The 18529-nt window shown below is 44.6% G+C and overlaps 1 protein-coding gene across 2 annotated transcripts in view; it reads right to left on the bottom strand.

Moving 5' to 3' along the window:
- Vit (vitrin) overlaps positions 1-18529 on the bottom strand; it is a 121558-nt gene that overhangs the window by 55968 nt on the left and 47061 nt on the right. For both annotated transcript variants that reach the window (XM_036171046.1, XM_036171045.1), the window contains 2 exons: positions 7242-7398; positions 1726-1859 (listed from right to left, as the gene is read on the bottom strand). In XM_036171046.1, coding sequence (XP_036026939.1) covers positions 1726-1859; positions 7242-7398 — 291 coding nt within the window. The remainder of the gene's footprint in view (positions 1-1725; positions 1860-7241; positions 7399-18529) is intronic.

Consider the following 18529-nt stretch of genomic DNA (forward strand, 5'->3'; position numbering starts at 1 on the left):
GTTCCTGCCTCTTGAAACTGGACAGATAGTTTCTGAAGAAGCCACCAACAAAGGGCAATCAATCACCAAAGCCTCTGACAGTAAGGATGAGGAGAATTGCGTGTACTAGGTCTGGGCCAACTCCCCCACTACCCCCTAGGTACCTCAAGGCAATAACCAACTAAGGACAAAGCATGGGATTTGTCCAGACTTGCCCAAGAATGGAAATGCTATAGCCTTAGCCAACACCTGCTAGCCCTAACCAATTAGAAACGTACCAATATGATTGCCACTGGCATAGGCCAATCATAGATAAAATGGTCTAACTGACCCTGAAACTCCCCTTAGCTGTGCTTAAAAGGAGCTTACAAGCCCTCTGTACATTTTGTATGTACAGGTGAAAGACCTCACACGCATGCTGGTGTAATAAATGCTCTTGCTGATTGCATCATGACTGGTGGTCTTTCCAGGACTTCTTGCAGACCCTAACAGTTACATGAATGTTCAGTTTCAGATGTGGTATTGTGATAGTTACTCAGGAAAACGTGGGTGCTCCCAGAGACACATGGGGCAGTACCTACAGATGAAATGTCAAGGATGTTTGTAGCACTTTCCAGAAAAGTTATCTTTAAATGATAGGTATGCAAGTAGGTAAAACAAAAACGTTAACAATTAAGGATGGGTATTCACTGTGCTACCTTTTAAATTTCCTGTTAGTTTATTTTCAAAATAAAGGACTGGATTGGAGAAACAAACAAAAGTGGGAGAAAGCAGTTCATAGTAGCTCAGAGAGAGCTGGTTACCTTTCCGTTGAGAAACTACGCTACTGGAGTTTTGAGAGGAAGCGAGGGAGCCAGAATTATTATCTGTAAGACTTCCATGGTGCTAGAGAGTTAAGCTGCACAGTGAAGCAATGATTGAACAAAATTTCATAATAATCTAAAATAAAATTTAACTCATTCCTTCTCTCCTGGGCTTCCTATCCATCATCTCCCAGGGAACTCAAGGAAAAATGTTCTGGGCATGGGGTCCATCTGGCCCACCTGAAGGAATAGTTTTGTTTTAAAAAAAAAACAAACCCAACTTGATAAACGTGATTCAATTTACTCAAAGTTGGACTGGACTTGCAGACAACCATGACACAGTTAAAATGAGCAGCGGATGCGCTATTTCCAGATCTGACTTTGTAGCGATTTTTCATGTAAATTATTGTTGGTTTTAAATACTTGGTGCTGGTTACTGTTTGAGAAAGGACAGAAGCACAACAAAACCCAGTATCAGAGCCTTATTAGACGGGGCAGGGGGGATAGAAAAGAGCGTTCAGGCCCGGGAAGAGGCACATGCAGAGAGAGACAGAGTGGAAGTTTGCAGAAAGAGAGAGGAGGAGTCTGTGTCCAGCTTTTTAAGGATTCCCCTGCACATGCACAGGTGGGCTTATGGAACTACGCCATGCATGCACAGATTGCATTAGGCTGCTGCATGCATTTGCACAATCAAGCAGCACCCGGATGATGTAAGAAGTAAGACCCCTTGCTTAGCTACTGAACTGCGCATGTGCAGTCATATAGCTGGAGTGGCAGAATCCTAACAATTATAATCCATTATTTCACAGTTCTTGTTTTTGGAATGAATGCTTCATATATTTCTGAAATGAGGTGGGCTATAAGCAAAAACTAAAAGCAACTGAGAGACTACATTTGATCCTGCGGTCACCTCAGAGGCCTGTCTTCAGGGTGTGACCATTACCTGAGATGATGAAGGACTCTCTCCACCTGGGCAGCGATAAAGACTGAACGCCATTAGCAAAACTTCCTTTGTACCCGGACTGCCCGGCGACTTTCCGGACAAGAATTTTCCCTCCTGAATTATCCAGCACACCACTATGAAAAGAAGAAAAAGCAACTTACACAGAAGAAAATATAGAAATACTGCCTGACACCAACACACCAGCCAGTCTCTGTCTTTGCTCAGACACACGTGAAAGGTTAAGGGAAAGTTTGCTTCGGCTTGCAGCCCGATCCCCAAGCATGGTGTTTCCACCCCTGGACTGGGGACCTGGTCTCCAGGTCAAGTGTTCTTTTCTTCTTGGCTCTTATGACTCAATTTTCTTGTTCCCCAGCTTTCCTATTCTTATTCTTTGTTGTGTATTTTTGGTCTTGTCATTTTTCAAAATTTCTTTTAAAATTAATTAATTTTTTTTTTCCTTTTTAGACAGGGTTTTGCTGTGTAAATCTGGCTCACTATGCAGAGCAGGTTGGCCTCAAGCTCAGAAATTTGCCTGCTTCTGCCTCCTGAGTGCTGAGATTAAAGGTGTGCGCCACCACACTTAGCCCCCCCTCCTCCCCGCCCCTGCCCCTTAGTTTTAAATCCTATGGAACTTCCTTGGAGAGATTCTTCATTTGTGGAAAATGAGCTAATAGCATCCTGAATTCCTGTTTGTCCCTTCAGACCTCTCTATTCATGCTCCCAATGGATAGTGATACCTCTTTCTGAAGAGTTTTTCTACTCTGTCAGACATTGGTCCAAGGAAACCACTCCAGTCCCTCCCTCCCTTCCTCCCTTCCTCCTTCTCTCCCTCCTTCCTTCCTTCTTCTCTTTCTTCTGAGACAAGGTTTCCCTATGTGTCCCAGGCTAGCCTCAAAGCGCAATACTTAAGCCAAGCTGGCCTTGAACTCCTAACCCTCTTGCCTCCCCCTCTATGCCTGGTTTTCTAATGGTTTTCCACACTCTTGTTGATTCTCTTTTTGTAGGTCTCACTTCGTTGCTCAGGTTGGCTCTGGACCCCTGAACTCAAGCAATTCACCTGTCCCAGCCTCCTGAGGACCTCGGACTATGGTGTGTGCTGATTCTGAACATCAAGCTTCCCACTAGTTCTTTGAAGTAAAACTTGGTGCCTGACGATTTCTAATTTGACCTTGAGATATCACAGAATGAATTCCGTCACTTGAAGGAGCAGGATAAAATTGTTAACAGTGCATGGTTCTTTGAGGAAAAGGAGGAGGAGGGAGGAGAAGAGGGGGAAGAAGCAGAGGAGAAAGAGGAAAAAGAATGGAATCCTCAAAGGCTGAAAATTGTTCCTTGATCTCTCGGATTTTTACCGGGTTTTACACCCTGATGTGTAGAGACTGACATATCCATCTGTTAGGCACGAGACCCACCCCCAGGTCCTAAGTAGCACCTTGACAATGTCATTACCTTGCTCTGGAGTCTACCATGGCTCCTCTGGGTGTCTGTAATTTATGGCATATGGACAAAAAGCACAAGGATTTGTTCCCATCAACACAGATCCTTCCCTCCAGGGGTGAGGCTGCCATTTCCTGCCCTCCTTACTCCATAGTGACTCAACAATTGTCAACACTCCGTTTCCCGATGGCCACGGAGAACGTGATAATAGCGCTTGACATGTAAAACACTTAATGGCTTTAAAAATCATCTCACACATGTCTCACTGCGTCTTCCCAGCAAACTTCAGAGCTGTGGGGAATGGGGAAGGCTGTAACTCCTTGTTCCTTAGAAACAGGCTGTGCCAATGAGTCACTCAAGATTTTGTAACTAGTGCTTTGTGACAGGGATTTGAAGGCAGGCAGGTCTCATGGATCTCAAATCCTGAGTCTGTCCCCAAGTTTGGGGTATTTCTTAGGGTTCAGGAGCACAGACCCCCCCTCCCTTCTAATTCCTTGTCACTTCCTGTAGCCTTTACTGCCCCACCATGGGGTCGGGCTAGCCTCTGTTTGCTGACCCACCTCACTGTCCCATTCACATTCACATGGCTCACATTGTGCTACTGCCCTTCCTCACAGAGAGCCTGACGCCATCTTGCTTCCGTCACCATGTTAGATGTTTGATCTCATAACATTCTTGGTGATTTACTGTCTTCAACTCTCTCTAAAGATTTCTGGAATTAATTTTGTTTCTTAGACCAACAAAAAAAATGAAAAACACATTTAAAAATTATTGTCATGTGTATAGGTGTTTTGCCTGCATGCATGTATGTGTACCATGTACATGCCTGGTGGCCTGGGGCCAGAAGAGGGCATCAGGATACCTCAGAACTAGAGCTCCAGATGTTTGTGAGCCCCTGTGTAGGCACTGGAAACCAAACCTGGGTCTTTTGGAAGAGCAGCAAGTGCTCTTAACCGCTGAACTATCTCTCCAGATGCTACGAAAAATTCCTGTGGGAAGGATAACACCTTATTTTCCTATGTAAGGAGACTTATCAGGGTTTGGGTCAGGGAGTTCTGACACCAGCTTTGGGGGACCAGTTGTTAGGCTGTCAGGATTTCATGACCCAGTTGACTTGATGTTGGGGTTTTGAGCCTAGCCATCTTAAGAGCATCTATATGTGGAAGTGGGCTAGTGAGACCTGCCTCCTTTCTAACACTTCTGTGGAAAATGGGTTGTAAAACATTTATCACCTAACCTCAGCTCTGCACAGATGTGTGCAGGACCTTGACATTCACTGCCTTCCTGACCCTGGTGTCTGGGCTCTGAGATAAACTGAAGGCCAGTGCCTCAGCTCAGAGGGGGAGAGTAGACCACTGAGACAAATGTTGAATGGCCACGGTTCTGAGGATAGGCACACACTCAGAACTCTTCAAGAAGAGGCCTTGCGCGGAGATGCAAGTCTCCTCAGTGCTCCATCTCAGGAAGAGCTCTCTTTGCCAAGTGCTTGTCTCTCCCCCTTTACATAAGTGGATTAAGACTTGCTAGATGGTCAGTGGATAAAAGTGCAAAGTGCTTGCCAACTGTGAGGAACTCTACCCCTCCTCTCCTCTCCCCTCCCCTCCCCTCCCCTCCTCTCCTCTCTTCTCCCCTTTCCTCTCCTCTTCCTCCTCCTCCTCCTCCTCCTCCTCCTCCTCCTCCTCATGTCATTGTTAAATTGAGCTCCATCAGCTGGATGAGATGCAGTCACGGTCCATGTCAGGGCTAAAAATAATGGAGCCACATTGGCCCCAGTGTGTAGCTAGCCCAATTTGGCTTCTGGCACATCCTTTTTACAATAGGAATTGACTTGCTATGATACCGTTGCTTCGTTTGTGTTTGCATGGCACTGATGCTATTTCTATTTTATTTTATTTTGTTTTTTCAAGACAGGGTTCCTCTGTGTAGTTTTGGTTCCTGTGCTGGATTTCTTTCTGTAGACTAGGCTGGCCTCGAACTCACAGAGATCCGCCTGGCTCTGCCTCCCGAGTGCTGAGATTAAAGGCCTGTGCTGCCACCACCTGGCTACTGATGTTATTTCTAACTCCAGCCAAGCCTGATGACCAGAGAAAGAACCCAGAATCCATGTAGGAAAAAACAAAACAAAACAAAACAAAACAAAACAAAACAAAACAAAACAAAAAAAAAAAAACTGCATGAAGTGGTGTACATTTGTAGTAAGGACTTTTATTGAGAGACAAGAGGCAAAGACTGTGGAGTTGCCTTCAGGCCTTCAGAGTAGCTCATGGGCCAGCTAGCCTGAATTATGCAGGATGGCAGAAACATGAGAGACCCCGCCTCAATAAGGTGGAAGGACAGAACTCCTCCAAATTGTCTTCTGGGCTCCACCCACTGGACATGCCATGTGTGTGCCTCCCCCATAAATGAATGAATGAATGAATAAAGAAAGAAATGGTCAGTTTGAGATGAGCCTGAGCCCAGATATGATGCCTCAATGTGATCAATATCCCTTTGTTTTGAAAGAATAAAATAAGTCGCTCACGAGAACACAGCTGTTCACGATAAGGAATATTAAATCCCTGAATTCAAGTTAGCTGGAATGTTTGAGCCCAAGTCTGTTCTTGCCCACCTGCTGTTCTGACAGTGGGAGGGAACTCTGGCAGGGGAGGGACTGAGGTCCCCCAGAGGACTCTCCCTTGGTGGTACATCTCCAATCTTGCTTCCTGAAAAACAGATTCTCTCTGTGCAAAACAAAGCTAACAACATCCTGAATTCCTGTTTGTCCCTTCAGACCTCTCTATTCATCCTCCCAATGGGTAGTGATACCTCTTTCTGAAGAGTTTTCCTACTCTCTCAGACATGGGTCCAAGGAAACCACAATGACTTGGGGTTGCTCAAAAACAAGCATAGCGAGTCTTGGTTTTACCTCATCTATATATTTTTTTTCCACTGACTTCTTACATCCCACTTGGCACACGGGGCTTGTTCCCTGCTGCCCGGAACATCCTTCTCATGTTTCCCTTTAGGCGTGTGTCCATTCTTCATAAAGCCTTTTCTGGTCAGGACTCCTGCAGAGTACACACACACACCCCTCACTCTGTACACTGAGTGGTGCTGGGCCCCTCTAGTTCTTGTGGAAATGTGTGACCTGAGGCTCTGGGCTAGAAGTCCAGGACAGCGAGGTACTCTACTTTCTTCCTTGAAGCTGTGACTGAGTTCAAAGCACGCCAGGCCTCTCTTGTCATTCTCCCCCAATTCCAAAGTGACCGCTGGACAAGTGGTACTGCCTGTCACCCTCTTTTGTCTCCAGTCCATCACCATAGCTCTGACATGTCCCCACCCCCACTAACTCCCTACCCATTTCCTTGCTCAGCACAGGTAGGAAAACATGTGCTATATAGGATCAGGAACTTTCTTTTCTTTGCCATGGTCATGAAAGAATACACTTCCTCCTCCTCCTCCTCCTCCTCCTCCTCCTCCTCCTCCTCAGGGGGAAGAACACTTAGCTTAATATCTGATTCCATAACTCATGTCTATTACCTGCATTTCGTTCTTCCTTATCCCCTACTCTTTAGCCCCTTTGTATTCTCTTCTCTACATGTAATGTTGTACCCACACATCCATATGTTATTGGCTAGATTCAGAACATGGTTTTTAATTTTTGGTGGTGGATCCATACATAAAAGTACACTCAATAGTGAAATCTCTGTAGAATCTGATGTGACGAGCCTTAGCGGCCATTCCAAATGACTATTCTAACTGTTCACATGTTGACAGAATTAGAAAGTTTTGGGGGGTCTGGTTAATTACGATGTGTGATTTTTGTTTTTCGTTTGCAATATTTTTAAATAATAATACTTAAAGTAAAAAAAAAAAAAGGTGGGGAAATATGCTAGTCAAGTTTTGTAAGGGTGCTATGAAAGGAGACACAGTGTCATGCATGACTTCTGGGACAGTTTTGCAGATGGAATGCAGGAGGCTCAACTTGATTTGTACATTTTTGCTTGCTAATTGCCGCAGCCCTGCACCAGAGGCTCACCAGAGGCTCCCCAACAGCGCTTTGATCACTGGTTGTTGAGGAGTAGGTCATAGCCACCCACCTGTGAACCGCAGCGCCACACACGCTGGAGTAAGACGCGTAGACGCCAGTCCCGTAAACGTGGTATTTGGGGTCCTGGCATCCTGCTGGACATTTCACCATGAACTCAGGATTGATGATCTTCCCAGCTTTGACATCGCAGTTGATCTGAGGCACAGCTGGGAATACAAAATGAGGTCAAAATTACCCGCCTGCAGTGTCAGCTTATAGATGAGGTGACACCATTAGGTCATAAGTATTCATTTACTTAATCTCTAAAAGTCTAATCTGAATCGACCCTGTATCCATTCCTTCCTTGTAATGAGGGTAAAGACATAGCAAGGATGTTCTCGGACCGAAAGAATGAGACATTCATTGCCTTTAACATGCTAAAACAAAAACAAAACAAAAAAAAACAAAAGTAAAGGCTGACTCCTATTCTTTAAAAAAAAAAAAACTTTTTATTTATTTACTTATTTACTTACTTAGTTATTTATTTATTATGGACACAGAAGAGGGCACCAGATCTCATTACAGATGGTTGTGAGCCAATCTGTGGTTGCTGGGAATTGAACTCAGGACCTCTGGAAGAGCAGTTGGTGCTCTTAACCTCTGAGCCATCTCTCCAGCCCCTGACTCCTATTTGTGTTTGGACAACTAATGAAAAAATAATTCTGAGAAAAGAACCACCTCCCTCCATCAAAATGTGATCTGGAATCAACGGAAGGAAGAAACTGCTGGTTCTCCAGATGCTCTGTGATTTTCCCAGGAAGCAGAAAAACTCTTAGAGGAGGCAGGAAAGATGTTCCGGGGGGAAAGACAGACAAGAGGAGCTTGGGTTGTAGAGCCAAAGGTAACTGAGGTAAGGTGGCTTGGGTAGCAAAAGGGGAGAGAGAGGTGGCTAGGTGGGGTCAGCCAGGCTGGGGGCGATTGAGCTGTTGTGTTCTGTGCCCAATGTGGGAAGACATGTCAAGTCTTTGGACGGGGGAAGTTATATTCAAAGTGACCTTTGTGCTTGGGTCCTAGAGGAGTTCTTTGGCCTAGATGTTAGACGTTGGGTTGCTATAGCACCCATCTTTCGCCTCTAACGTTGAAAAGCTGGTACTCTCTATTGAGCATCCAGGGGAGTGTATCCATTCCCGTCTCCTGCCTCTTCCTTGTCACAGCTATTGGAAGGCCTTCGGGATGGGACAGCTTGCCTGAGGACAAGGTGCAAACCACGTTTTGCTGACAAGGTCTGAAAAGGGGTTGGATGCTTCTTCTCTGCAAAGATTATTCCCACAAAAAAGGAAGGTTCTCTCAAGTCACAGCTTTGTAAACTGTGGGTTGCACAGCTCTGTGAGTTCAAGGACAGCCTGGTCTATACAGTGAGATCTCTTCTTAAAAAAAAAACCAAGAGAGGAAGAACATGAAATTAGGCGGCAGTGGAGAAAGAATATGGTAAACTTTATTTTATTTATGAGTAACTGCATGAGTGCTCATGTCTGTGTACATGTGTATATATATGCACACGTGTTTTCATATGTCTGAGGAGGTCAAAAGAGGGTACTGGATCCCTTGCAGTTGGAGTTACAGGTGACTGTGAGCCACTCAGTGTGGGTGCTGGGACCCAAACTCAGGTCCACATGATTGAGCAGCAAAGGCTCTCAGTTGCCTAACTATTGTCCAAGCAGCTGTATTGCATGTTTATATGTAGTGCTCAGTATGGATGACTGCAAAATTCAAATGTTGACCAGCTCTGCAAAGTATTGAAGATTCTCTACAGTATCAAATATTTATATAAGATTTAATTTCTTTCTTTTTTGGGTGGGGGGGAAGGGGGTGTTTTGAGACAGGGTTTCTCTGTGTAGCTTTGTGCCTTTCCTGGATCTTGCTCTGTCCAGGACCAGGCTGGCCTCGAACTCACAGATATCTGCTTGGCTCTGCCTCCCCACTGCTGGGATTAAAGGTGTGCGCCACCACCGCCCGGCAAGATTTAATTTCTTTAAATATATAAATAAACAAGCACGTCCATCTCATTAACATGCAAATTTGCTTCTGTCATTAATAAATGGTAAAGTGATGTGAATACCAAAGAATTGCTCTAAAATAATTTTATGGTTATTAGTAATTAGATTATTGATATATCTTTTTTATACACCTGTATACCCAGGAGACATGAACATTTCTGACCCCAAATCGGTTGTGAGTGGGAGTTTAAGAGTTGGTGAACGCCATTAATCCCAGCATTCAGAGGTAGAGGCAAGTCGGTCCTTATCACCGGCTTGTTCTACATAGCAACTTCCAGGTCATGGTGAGTGAGACTCAGTCACAACAAACAAACAAGCCTGTCCAGGTGATGTACAGGTAGGAACGCGTTCAGTTCTGGGTCCTGTTTTTAGAAGAGATTCCAAACATGATTCTAAAACATAAACGCAGTCCAGCACGGGCATGCTCACAGACATGCTGGAAAACACTAGGTGGGAGTCAGGATTGACAGGAAAGGGTCATTGAGCCGCTAGATGGAAGAATGCAGGGGTGAGGGGGGGTGTCCTTTGTCTCTGCTAGCAGCACTGTTGTGAGCCGTGACACCGGAGGGGGGCGCTGTACAAGTAAACTTGCCAGAGAGGTAAATTTGCCAAGAACTTTCTAGGAATCGATGCTACCCTGGTAGGAATGAGCTGTCATCCGAAGCGATGAACGGGGGCCTTTGGTGGAAGTACGCAAACAGAACGGTTGTAAGGGGGTTCTGTCGCGGGTAGGAGGTGGAATTAAACCCCTCCCAGCGCTAAGAGCCTGTGATTACACTCAGAGATCCAGGAGCTTTGCCAGGCCACCCACCCTCTGAGTTACTGAGATGCTCTCTGAGTTGTTAATGCTTTCCAGCTGTACCCCAAAGCGCCTGCTCCTCCCCCTCCTTAACCCTGATGTAACCGAACCGGGAAGTTACATTTCATTCAAGTTGGAGAGAGAATGGAACTTGAACTCCTGCCCCCACCCCCCCCCCCACCAGCTTTGCCATTCAGGGCTAGGCCAGCATGGCGCTCCTCCTGGGAGCCAGGGTAGGGCTTGATCATAGGCTTAAGCAATTTGTGGTCTACATTTAGAACGGGAGCTGCATGCTAAAAACATTTAGTTCCATCCTCCCCACCAAAGTTACTTCTTTTTAACATTTTTGTTCTGTTAAACTCTGATAACCAAAGCTGTGCTTACTATTTTGAGTCTTAGAGTATACTTTTTTTTTTTTTTTTTAAAGGCAATTTGGGGAATGAAGATGTTCATGTTGTCTTTATCCGGATGTTGCTTGGTCCCTGCATGTAACTGGGGCGCTCAACTCCCATTTCCTCCACAGATTACTCCTAAATACATGTCCTCCCTTAGACGGGAAGAAAACAGCGGACTCCTGGGTCTCGGTTATTTGAAACTGGAGATATTGAACCCTGTGGATTGGGGTTTTGTTTCGATGATACTTCAACACTCTGAGATTTGGGATCTTTTGGAAGGTTAACCAAGTCTTTCGGAGTGGAATAAGCGAAGCCAAATCTGGAAACCTATTGAATGAATACTCAGGGTATTTACACAGTGCATATTGTAGGATTTTCCATGGAATCTGTAGCTAGAAAGACAAATGGAAAAGCCCTATGGGAATACTTTGCATCAATCTAATCAAGTTTTCCTTTGAGGGACATTTTAGTTGTTATTCTTCTTTCTCTCTCTCCCCCCCCCCCTCTCTTTGGATTATCGAGACAGGGTTTCTCTGTAGTTTTGGAGTCTGTCCTAGAACTGGCTTTGTAGACCAGGCTGGCCTCGAACTCACAGAAATCCTCCTGGCTCTGCCTCCCAAGTGCTGGAATTAAAGGCGTGTGCCACTACCACCCGGCTCTCTCTCTCTCTGTCTCTCTCTCTCTCTGTCTATCTGTCTCTCTGTCTCTCTCTGTCTCTGTCTCTCTGTCTCTGTCTCTCTCTGTCTCTGTCTCTCTCTCTCTGTCTCTGTCTCTGTCTGTCTCTCTCTCTCTCTCTGTCTATCTGTCTCTCTGTCTCTCTCTCTCTGTCTCTGTCTCTGTCTCTCTCTCTCTTTCTCTCTCTCTAAATAAGCCTAGGAAATATTTCAGACACAGTATGTTGTCTGTCCCCAATCCGATGAGCAAAGTTGGGTGGCTGAAATAATTTCGTCCCAAAGGACGAGACAGATGAAGTGCAGATGCTCACACAACTTTGGAAAAACAAGGAGAGATGGCAAAGTGTGGCTAAAGGTCAAATAGTTGTTAAATTCATACAGAAAATTAAGCCAGAGAAAGTAAACTAATTAAATTTTGCAGAGGAATTGCCAAGATCATTGGAAAGTGTAGTCAGTGCCCAGCTAGGAAAAAATAAGCCATTTTGTATTTTTATGACAGCAATTCTTTGAGTATATGAAAATCATTTTTTTAAAAATATTTCTTCAAGGTATTCTCCCTGTTGCTTGTGAAGAGATCAGTTTTCTTGTAACGAATCTTAGCCATCTCTACTTGGCGCCAGATGAAATGACTTATCTTTGCTTTGTAAGTGGGTTTTACCATCACAATACACAATTTAGGTTCATCTTTATACCTTTTTACTCTCAGCTCTGGGTTTTATCCACAAAATACATGAAGCCGACTTCTTTAAAGGGAGAATCAGCGAGGCGGACCCGGGAGCATCCTGCTTGGGTGTGAGGGAACATCAGACATCCATTGAAAGCTATTTCTGCTGTTATCCCCACGAACGCACTTATAAGTTGGAGAAAGATTTCTTCCCAAGAACACTCAAAGAAAGCAAGATAAAAGCCTCCCCTATCTTGCTGGTGAGGGGAAGCCACAGAGACACAGGACAGAAGTTACTGACATCCGGGGCCTCCACAGATGCTTTTCTAGCAGAGCGGGCTGCCAGCTGGGGCCTGACTGCTTGTGTTTTCGCCTTCTCCCAGCTCCTTCTGATGGGTCCTAAGGCTACCATGCTTCCTAAAGCCACCATCATGTTCACAAGATAGCATCTCAGTGCCAGCCACGAATTCCTTCCCAGAGGCTCTAGGAATCAGTCATGGGGAAAGATGACGGTTTGCAAACCAAGTGGGTGGAGCTGCCAGGTTCCCGTAGGTCACCTGTATTATCACAGATGTCCCATTTCAGAACAGAGAACTGATGGTCTGACTTAGTATTTTAAAGTACACTTATGGTCGTAGAGGAGGAAGCCAGGCAGAGTCGTGCACATCTGTAATCCCAGCACTCAGGAGGCAGAGAGACCAGCCTGGGCTACTCAGCGAGATCCTGTCTCAAAAGCAAAACAAAAATCTTTAGAAAGAGAGAATTGTTAAGTGTTCATGCTGTGCGTGGGCCTCCTGCCTGAGCTAATATGGTGGGTTTTGGCAGGTGTGGTACCCAATAAGCCAGGTATGTGGCAGGCCAAATCAAACTGTACAGAGGCCTCTTATTTTCCTGTTCATCTTTTCCGTGATCCCAGAAAAACCACATTATTCTGGGATAAAATTCCGTGTTAATTAGGGAAAGCCTTTGTAAGCTTCTCCAAGGCTGCTAATGAGCAAGAATTACTACATAGAAGAGCTTCTGCATGAAATGTTTTCATATTAAGCTTCATTTTATTGGGCTGTGGTATTCAACTAGTTTAAAACTTATACTTTAAAGAAAATTACACAGAAAGTTATTAGTTTAATGAAATAAAAAGAACGTCAACTTGAAGACAAGCCTGTCCTTCTTGGTCCTGAACCCCAATGGATAGGTCATGTGCGTCCTTTATTTGGGGTGACTTTGAACGTTATTCTTTTTAATTTTCTTGAACGGTTTTTTGATTATGTTGAGTTTGCTCAAAACTTATCAGTAGCTTTTTGTCGCCTTTAAGAAAAGTTTAAAGATCAGTGAAAGTTTTTCATGATCCCTTTGAAAGGATCTCTGGGCTTGTCAACACTATGTTTCACTTTCCTACATGCTCACCGTCTTGAAACATGGCTCGGATCACTGCTCATAGCTGAACTCTGTTCTCCCCGCCCCATCTGATGGACCACAACGACCTTTTTCAAGATCTTAGATCGAGTTGGGTCTCCATTCATCTAGACTATAAACTTCAAGAGGACAGGAATTTTGGGGGTCTATTTTGTTCACTGATGTTCAGTGGACTATTGAATGAATGAAGCAATTCATTTGAAAATCCTGTTGTGTTTTTTTTTTTTTTCACTTCTGATTCTGCTGTTTCTCCTTATACCAACCCTGGTTCAGGACACGTTTCATGTCTGAACTGCTAATGTAACTGTGCCTACTGTTCTGGACTTTTCTGTGCTAGCCCAACCCTTTGTCCCAATCCTTTCTTCAGGAACATTGTGGTGAGACTTGGGGGAAAAAAAAAACGTAATCAGATTTTATCATTGTCCTGGTCAACAATTCTCAGAGGTTTCCTCCTGGCTTCAGACTGGTGTCCAGCCTCCTTGGCTGCAAGGGATTGAAAGATTTGATCCCCACATTTCTACTTTGTTTCTTACTGTAGTTACATGGATGGGAGAAGGTTCCAGACCGCAAAGGTCTAGGAGAAAGAAGCACCAGGGTTAAGATTTTGTTGTAGGACTAGTCTCTGTGGTTTGGAGAACATGACAAAGCTTGTGGGCTTGGAGCAAAGTGAGTGAGGAGAAGATGTCAGCAGGGACCAAAGCACACAGGAACTTCCCAAGTTCAAAGTCCTGCTATGATCAATGTGTCACCTGTGTCTTCACCAGAACTCTTTGTAGGAGTGCATAATACTCTTTTCAGTGGAAAAATTCTCTTGAAAAGCCTGCTGAACCAGTGAGGACTTACGGGGATGAGGTGTGCATTTCTGACAGGGAAGAAGGATACTACTGTGGGGTGGCTTGCAGTGTGGGCCACCATCCAAGGGCAGAACACGAGAGAGACAGAGAGGCAGGAAGAATGAGGTCCTGGAAGATCCTCCTCTATGAGGAGGAGCCCAATGTTGGCCCTTGAAAATCTATAGTAATGGGTCAGTCAGAATGCAACAGAACGTCAGTTGTAGGGGAGTTCCTTTTTGTAAGCCATAGTATAACTGTGTCATGGAGTAACAGGACAGGAAGGCCACAAGAACATAAGGACGGCTAGACAGAGACATTCTTGAGGATGTAAGCCTTCGATTCTGCAGCAGCCAATGGAAGAATTCCAGACTGTTTAAAAAAATGGGTGCAGCACTAATGTCTGAGGAATGATAGAGACCCAGCTAATATCTGATGACATCACTCTAAAACTTGGAAATTATAGCTGCTCAATGGCAAAGCTGAATCCAAACCCCAATAAATCTGAATCCAATTCCATTCTACACTCAACTGAGCTGAGATTTTTACTGTGAGTGTGCAGCATGGGAGACCCATGGTCACAAAAGAGCCATCAAGAACAATCTACATAAGAGGCATTCCGAGGAGATGTAATCGTAATGGAAATCATGAGGATGACAATTGAATAAAAAGTATATATTGTTTTTGTTTGTTTTTCTGATACAAACACTATGTATCTTCAGCTGGCCCCAACTCACTGTGTAAACTAGGCTGGCCTAGAACTCAGAGAGATCCTCCTGCCTCTGCCTCCCAAGTACTGAGATTAGAGGTGTGCGCCACCATGCTCAACAAAAAGTACTTGTATCAATTTATAAAGACATGCTCAGAGAGAGTGTATAAGATGAGTTTTCCTCATCATTGCTTCCTGCCAGGTTGGAAAAATGCCTTTCTCCACGTGAAAGGATGGACAGAAGGACAATGAGCGAGGAGTGACAGGTTATCTGTAATTGACTCATGGCAATATAGCTTTGGGGTGTTTGTCAATGTTTAGGACTCTAAAAATAATCTCCTTGAGTTGACAAACAGCCCCAGTACACATTCCTTTACATGATCCTCACAAAACCCTGAAAGACACGTCATCTCCATTATCCCAAGAACCAAGTTGACTACACATGCTTATTTATCAAGCAGGGCCTGAGTCAAGATCTGGCCCTTCCGATCCTAAAGCCAAGGTCTGTTAGTTCTACCTGGCTGTGGCCTCTTCCATAACTGAAGTTAAAACAAGCAGTTACTTCTTTTAGTCTAATCTTCCAGGGCCTTTCTGGATCCAAACATCACATACAGCTACTATCAGGTGAATGAAGGATATGTATAGTTGATATATTGTATGTACGTGTGTGTGTGTGTGTGTGTGTGTGCATGCACAGACATACACATGCTTCTGTATGCTCCCCCCAAATTCATGTAAGGCAACTCTCCAGTGCGATTTTCTTTGCACTGTTTTCCTGTTATTTCTAAGAACCGGCCACGGTAGGGCCGGTTCACTGAAAATCCGCAGGAGTGTCAGCTTTCCTTCTTGCCCACCTATCACAAGGACATCTAGACATGTAATTCACCTTTCTCATGATCTGAAGAAAGCACACTTAGCAACCTGTGTAGAGAACAACCAGCATTTGGCACCAGGAGTCTCAGAAAGGAGCATATATTGAAGATTAATTACAAGTTGCTGAATGTGAATCTGCCCAAGGAGCTACATGCCTCTTCTACAAAATCCTTCACCCAAGGAGCATTTTAGCCTCATCACTGTCCAACGCACTCAACAACCAACTCCCAGAGCAATGACTTCTTCACGCTTAAAGCCGTGTGTCTGGAAAGCATCCATCCTCTCAAGGTTGATTGCTGAAGTGTTTCCACACCTCGTGTACAAGGTATTCGGACTAACTGATTGGAGTGACTGTATAAATTAAAGGCTGCACATTTCACCCCAGGTTAAGGCCATTTCAACAGTCTCCACTGTGATGGAACTATTTCAGAATGAGGTTTTTGCACGCCCGTGGAGGACATCTTCTTCCCTTTGCTGACTATTGTCTTTGTAATATAGATTTCCTACTCAGGAACCCCTCAGGCACAGCCATCCTCTAGTCATGAAGGGGCCCTGACCCACATTCTGCTTGCACCCCCTAAACTCACCTACACTTAGAACCTACCAATGTCTCCTGACCTCACCCCACATTTGCTCTCCATGATACCAGCTCAGCTATACAGCTCCCTGACCTCCTCTGTCTGTAAAACTCTTGTTTTTCATACCTCGTTTTGGATCATCTTTTGTGAAGCCGCCATGAATCCTGTTGTAGACTCCTTATTTGTTATTTTCATGTAGTGTTTACCACATTTTATTTTACAGTGATTTTTGTTGTTCATTTATCTGTGTATTCATCTAACAATTACCTAATGAACACTAGTTATATATTCTTGCTACTATTGGCCTTTTGGGGAAGACAGACTATATTTACATAATGTGTGGTAAGACTCAGAGGGCCTATGACACATTCAAGAAACATCCAACCTCGTTTTAAGTATGTGCTGGAGGAAGGCGTTGGGACCAGGAAAGCCTTTTCTCATAGTTTGGGGGCAAGAAGGACTATTTCCATGTTGTCTAGTATAAGATTGGATGCTTGCTGAAGTCTGAGCATTCTAAATAGACAGCCAGTGATGTGCTGTGTTTTGTCAGTCATGGTGCCTGTCCCCTGGGCAATCTGTCTATCCTGAGAACTCCACTGGGGCCCTTCCATGTGTGGAAAAGTCTACTGATGAGATTTTACAACTTAAAAGCTATTCTGCCTCCAGCACAGACGCTCTGCCAAGTAGAGATTGTTCTAGAGCCTTTGGTGGCCATGATTTATGTGGACACATAAGATGGGTTTATTATAGTAAGGGCTGTAATGCTTATGAGTTGAAAAGTAGGCTTGTTTCTGTTGCATAGCCTACACATAAATGCAGTTAGCATCACAGTCTACAACCACTCTGTCTTTATGTATGGCCTTCAACAGTCAAGAGGAATGGAGCTGCATTTGGGCAATTTGTTAGAAACTGCTTGAGCACGCTTATACTGACTGAACCTACCAGGGAGGTGCCTCTGGGGAGGGTTAGATTTATAGCTTCAAAATGTACCAAGAAAATGAGAGCCTTGGAAAAAGTCACCTCTAAGAATGAAGTGTTAAAACTCCCATTAGTACAGCAAGGTAAACTTTACCTTGGACTGCATACAGAACGTTAATTTATTACATCACCAACATGCTAATTCTCTCTCTATGTCATTTTTCCTTTGTAGTATTCTAAGACAGCGGCCAAGCTTTTGTATGCTCTTACCTCTGGAGTACAAGGTTGCCGCATAGGGGACAGAGTGGCCCAACGACCCTTCTTCTGTGCTTTGGGAATTATTATCTCTAAATCTCCCTTTCTTGAAGGAATTGATTTCTTTCTCCTCAAAGGCAATGAAGAGAAAACAACAAACAAAACAAAACAAAACAATGCTCCCAGGCTGGGTGAATTGGAGTGGGTCAATAGGTTCTCATGAGGAAAATGTTCCTACCTTCTAGCAGCTTTTGGGTGAGCGTAGTCTCAGAGCAGCACCCAGTGTGATATCTCCTAAGGAGAGGCCTGAAGCACAAAGTTTCCCCATCTCTGCCAAGATTTGGTGTTTAGGAAACCACGGAGCCACCCATCTTCCATGGAAGACAGGCTTGGGTTCTAAAACACTTCTACCATATCTCCGAATCTTCCAAATGGCACCCAAATGTAATAGGGGCTGCAGCAGTGGAGTGGCGGGGGTAGGGATGGGGGGAGCCACTATAAACAAGGAATTTGAATTTCCAGCCCTCTCTCTACCCACAGTGAGTGCCAGTTTGGAGTCAGCCCTGATTTAATTTAGAAATTCAAGTCATAAGCCAAACTCAGTAGGATTTAAAAAAAATAGACCAAATGTGCCTATTCATACAAAAGCAAAGCATTGGCTTGGAATGAATGGTCACCTGTCAATCTGTCTTAAAGGTGGGTCTGTGAGATGGCTGTTGCTTACTCCATCTCTGCTTCTCTCTGCAGAGCCTTCCTATCAGGTGTATCTTCAACACATGCTTAGTATCATGTTCTAAATCCAAAGGGTCCCCAGAGAAGCTCAGTCAGATCCATGAGGACAGCTGGAGACCAGGGGCTAACCAAAGAGATGAAAGGAGGGTAAAGAGGGTGAGAAGACAAAGAAATGGAAAGTCAGGGGTGGTAGAGAAGGAGATGAGCTCCCTGCCAAAGACAGTGTCAACCCTGTGGGTAGGCAGCATAGATGCATACACCAGTGTGCCGGCAAATCTCAGGCCAAACCAAAGGAACCAACACCGGCTCTTCCCCTTCCTGTGCCTTGCCTACATCTCTTCGACCTTCCTACTTGGTCAGCTCCTCCATCCCTCTTACCTACTGCCAAGTAACTCGTCCCTCCGTTCCTGCTTCCTCCTGCCATGCCTCACTCCACCTAGCTAGAGTTCAAAGGCTGGCTT

Source organism: Onychomys torridus, chromosome 21 (genome assembly GCF_903995425.1).
Source record: "Onychomys torridus chromosome 21, mOncTor1.1, whole genome shotgun sequence".
Lineage (NCBI taxonomy): Eukaryota > Metazoa > Chordata > Mammalia > Rodentia > Cricetidae > Onychomys > Onychomys torridus.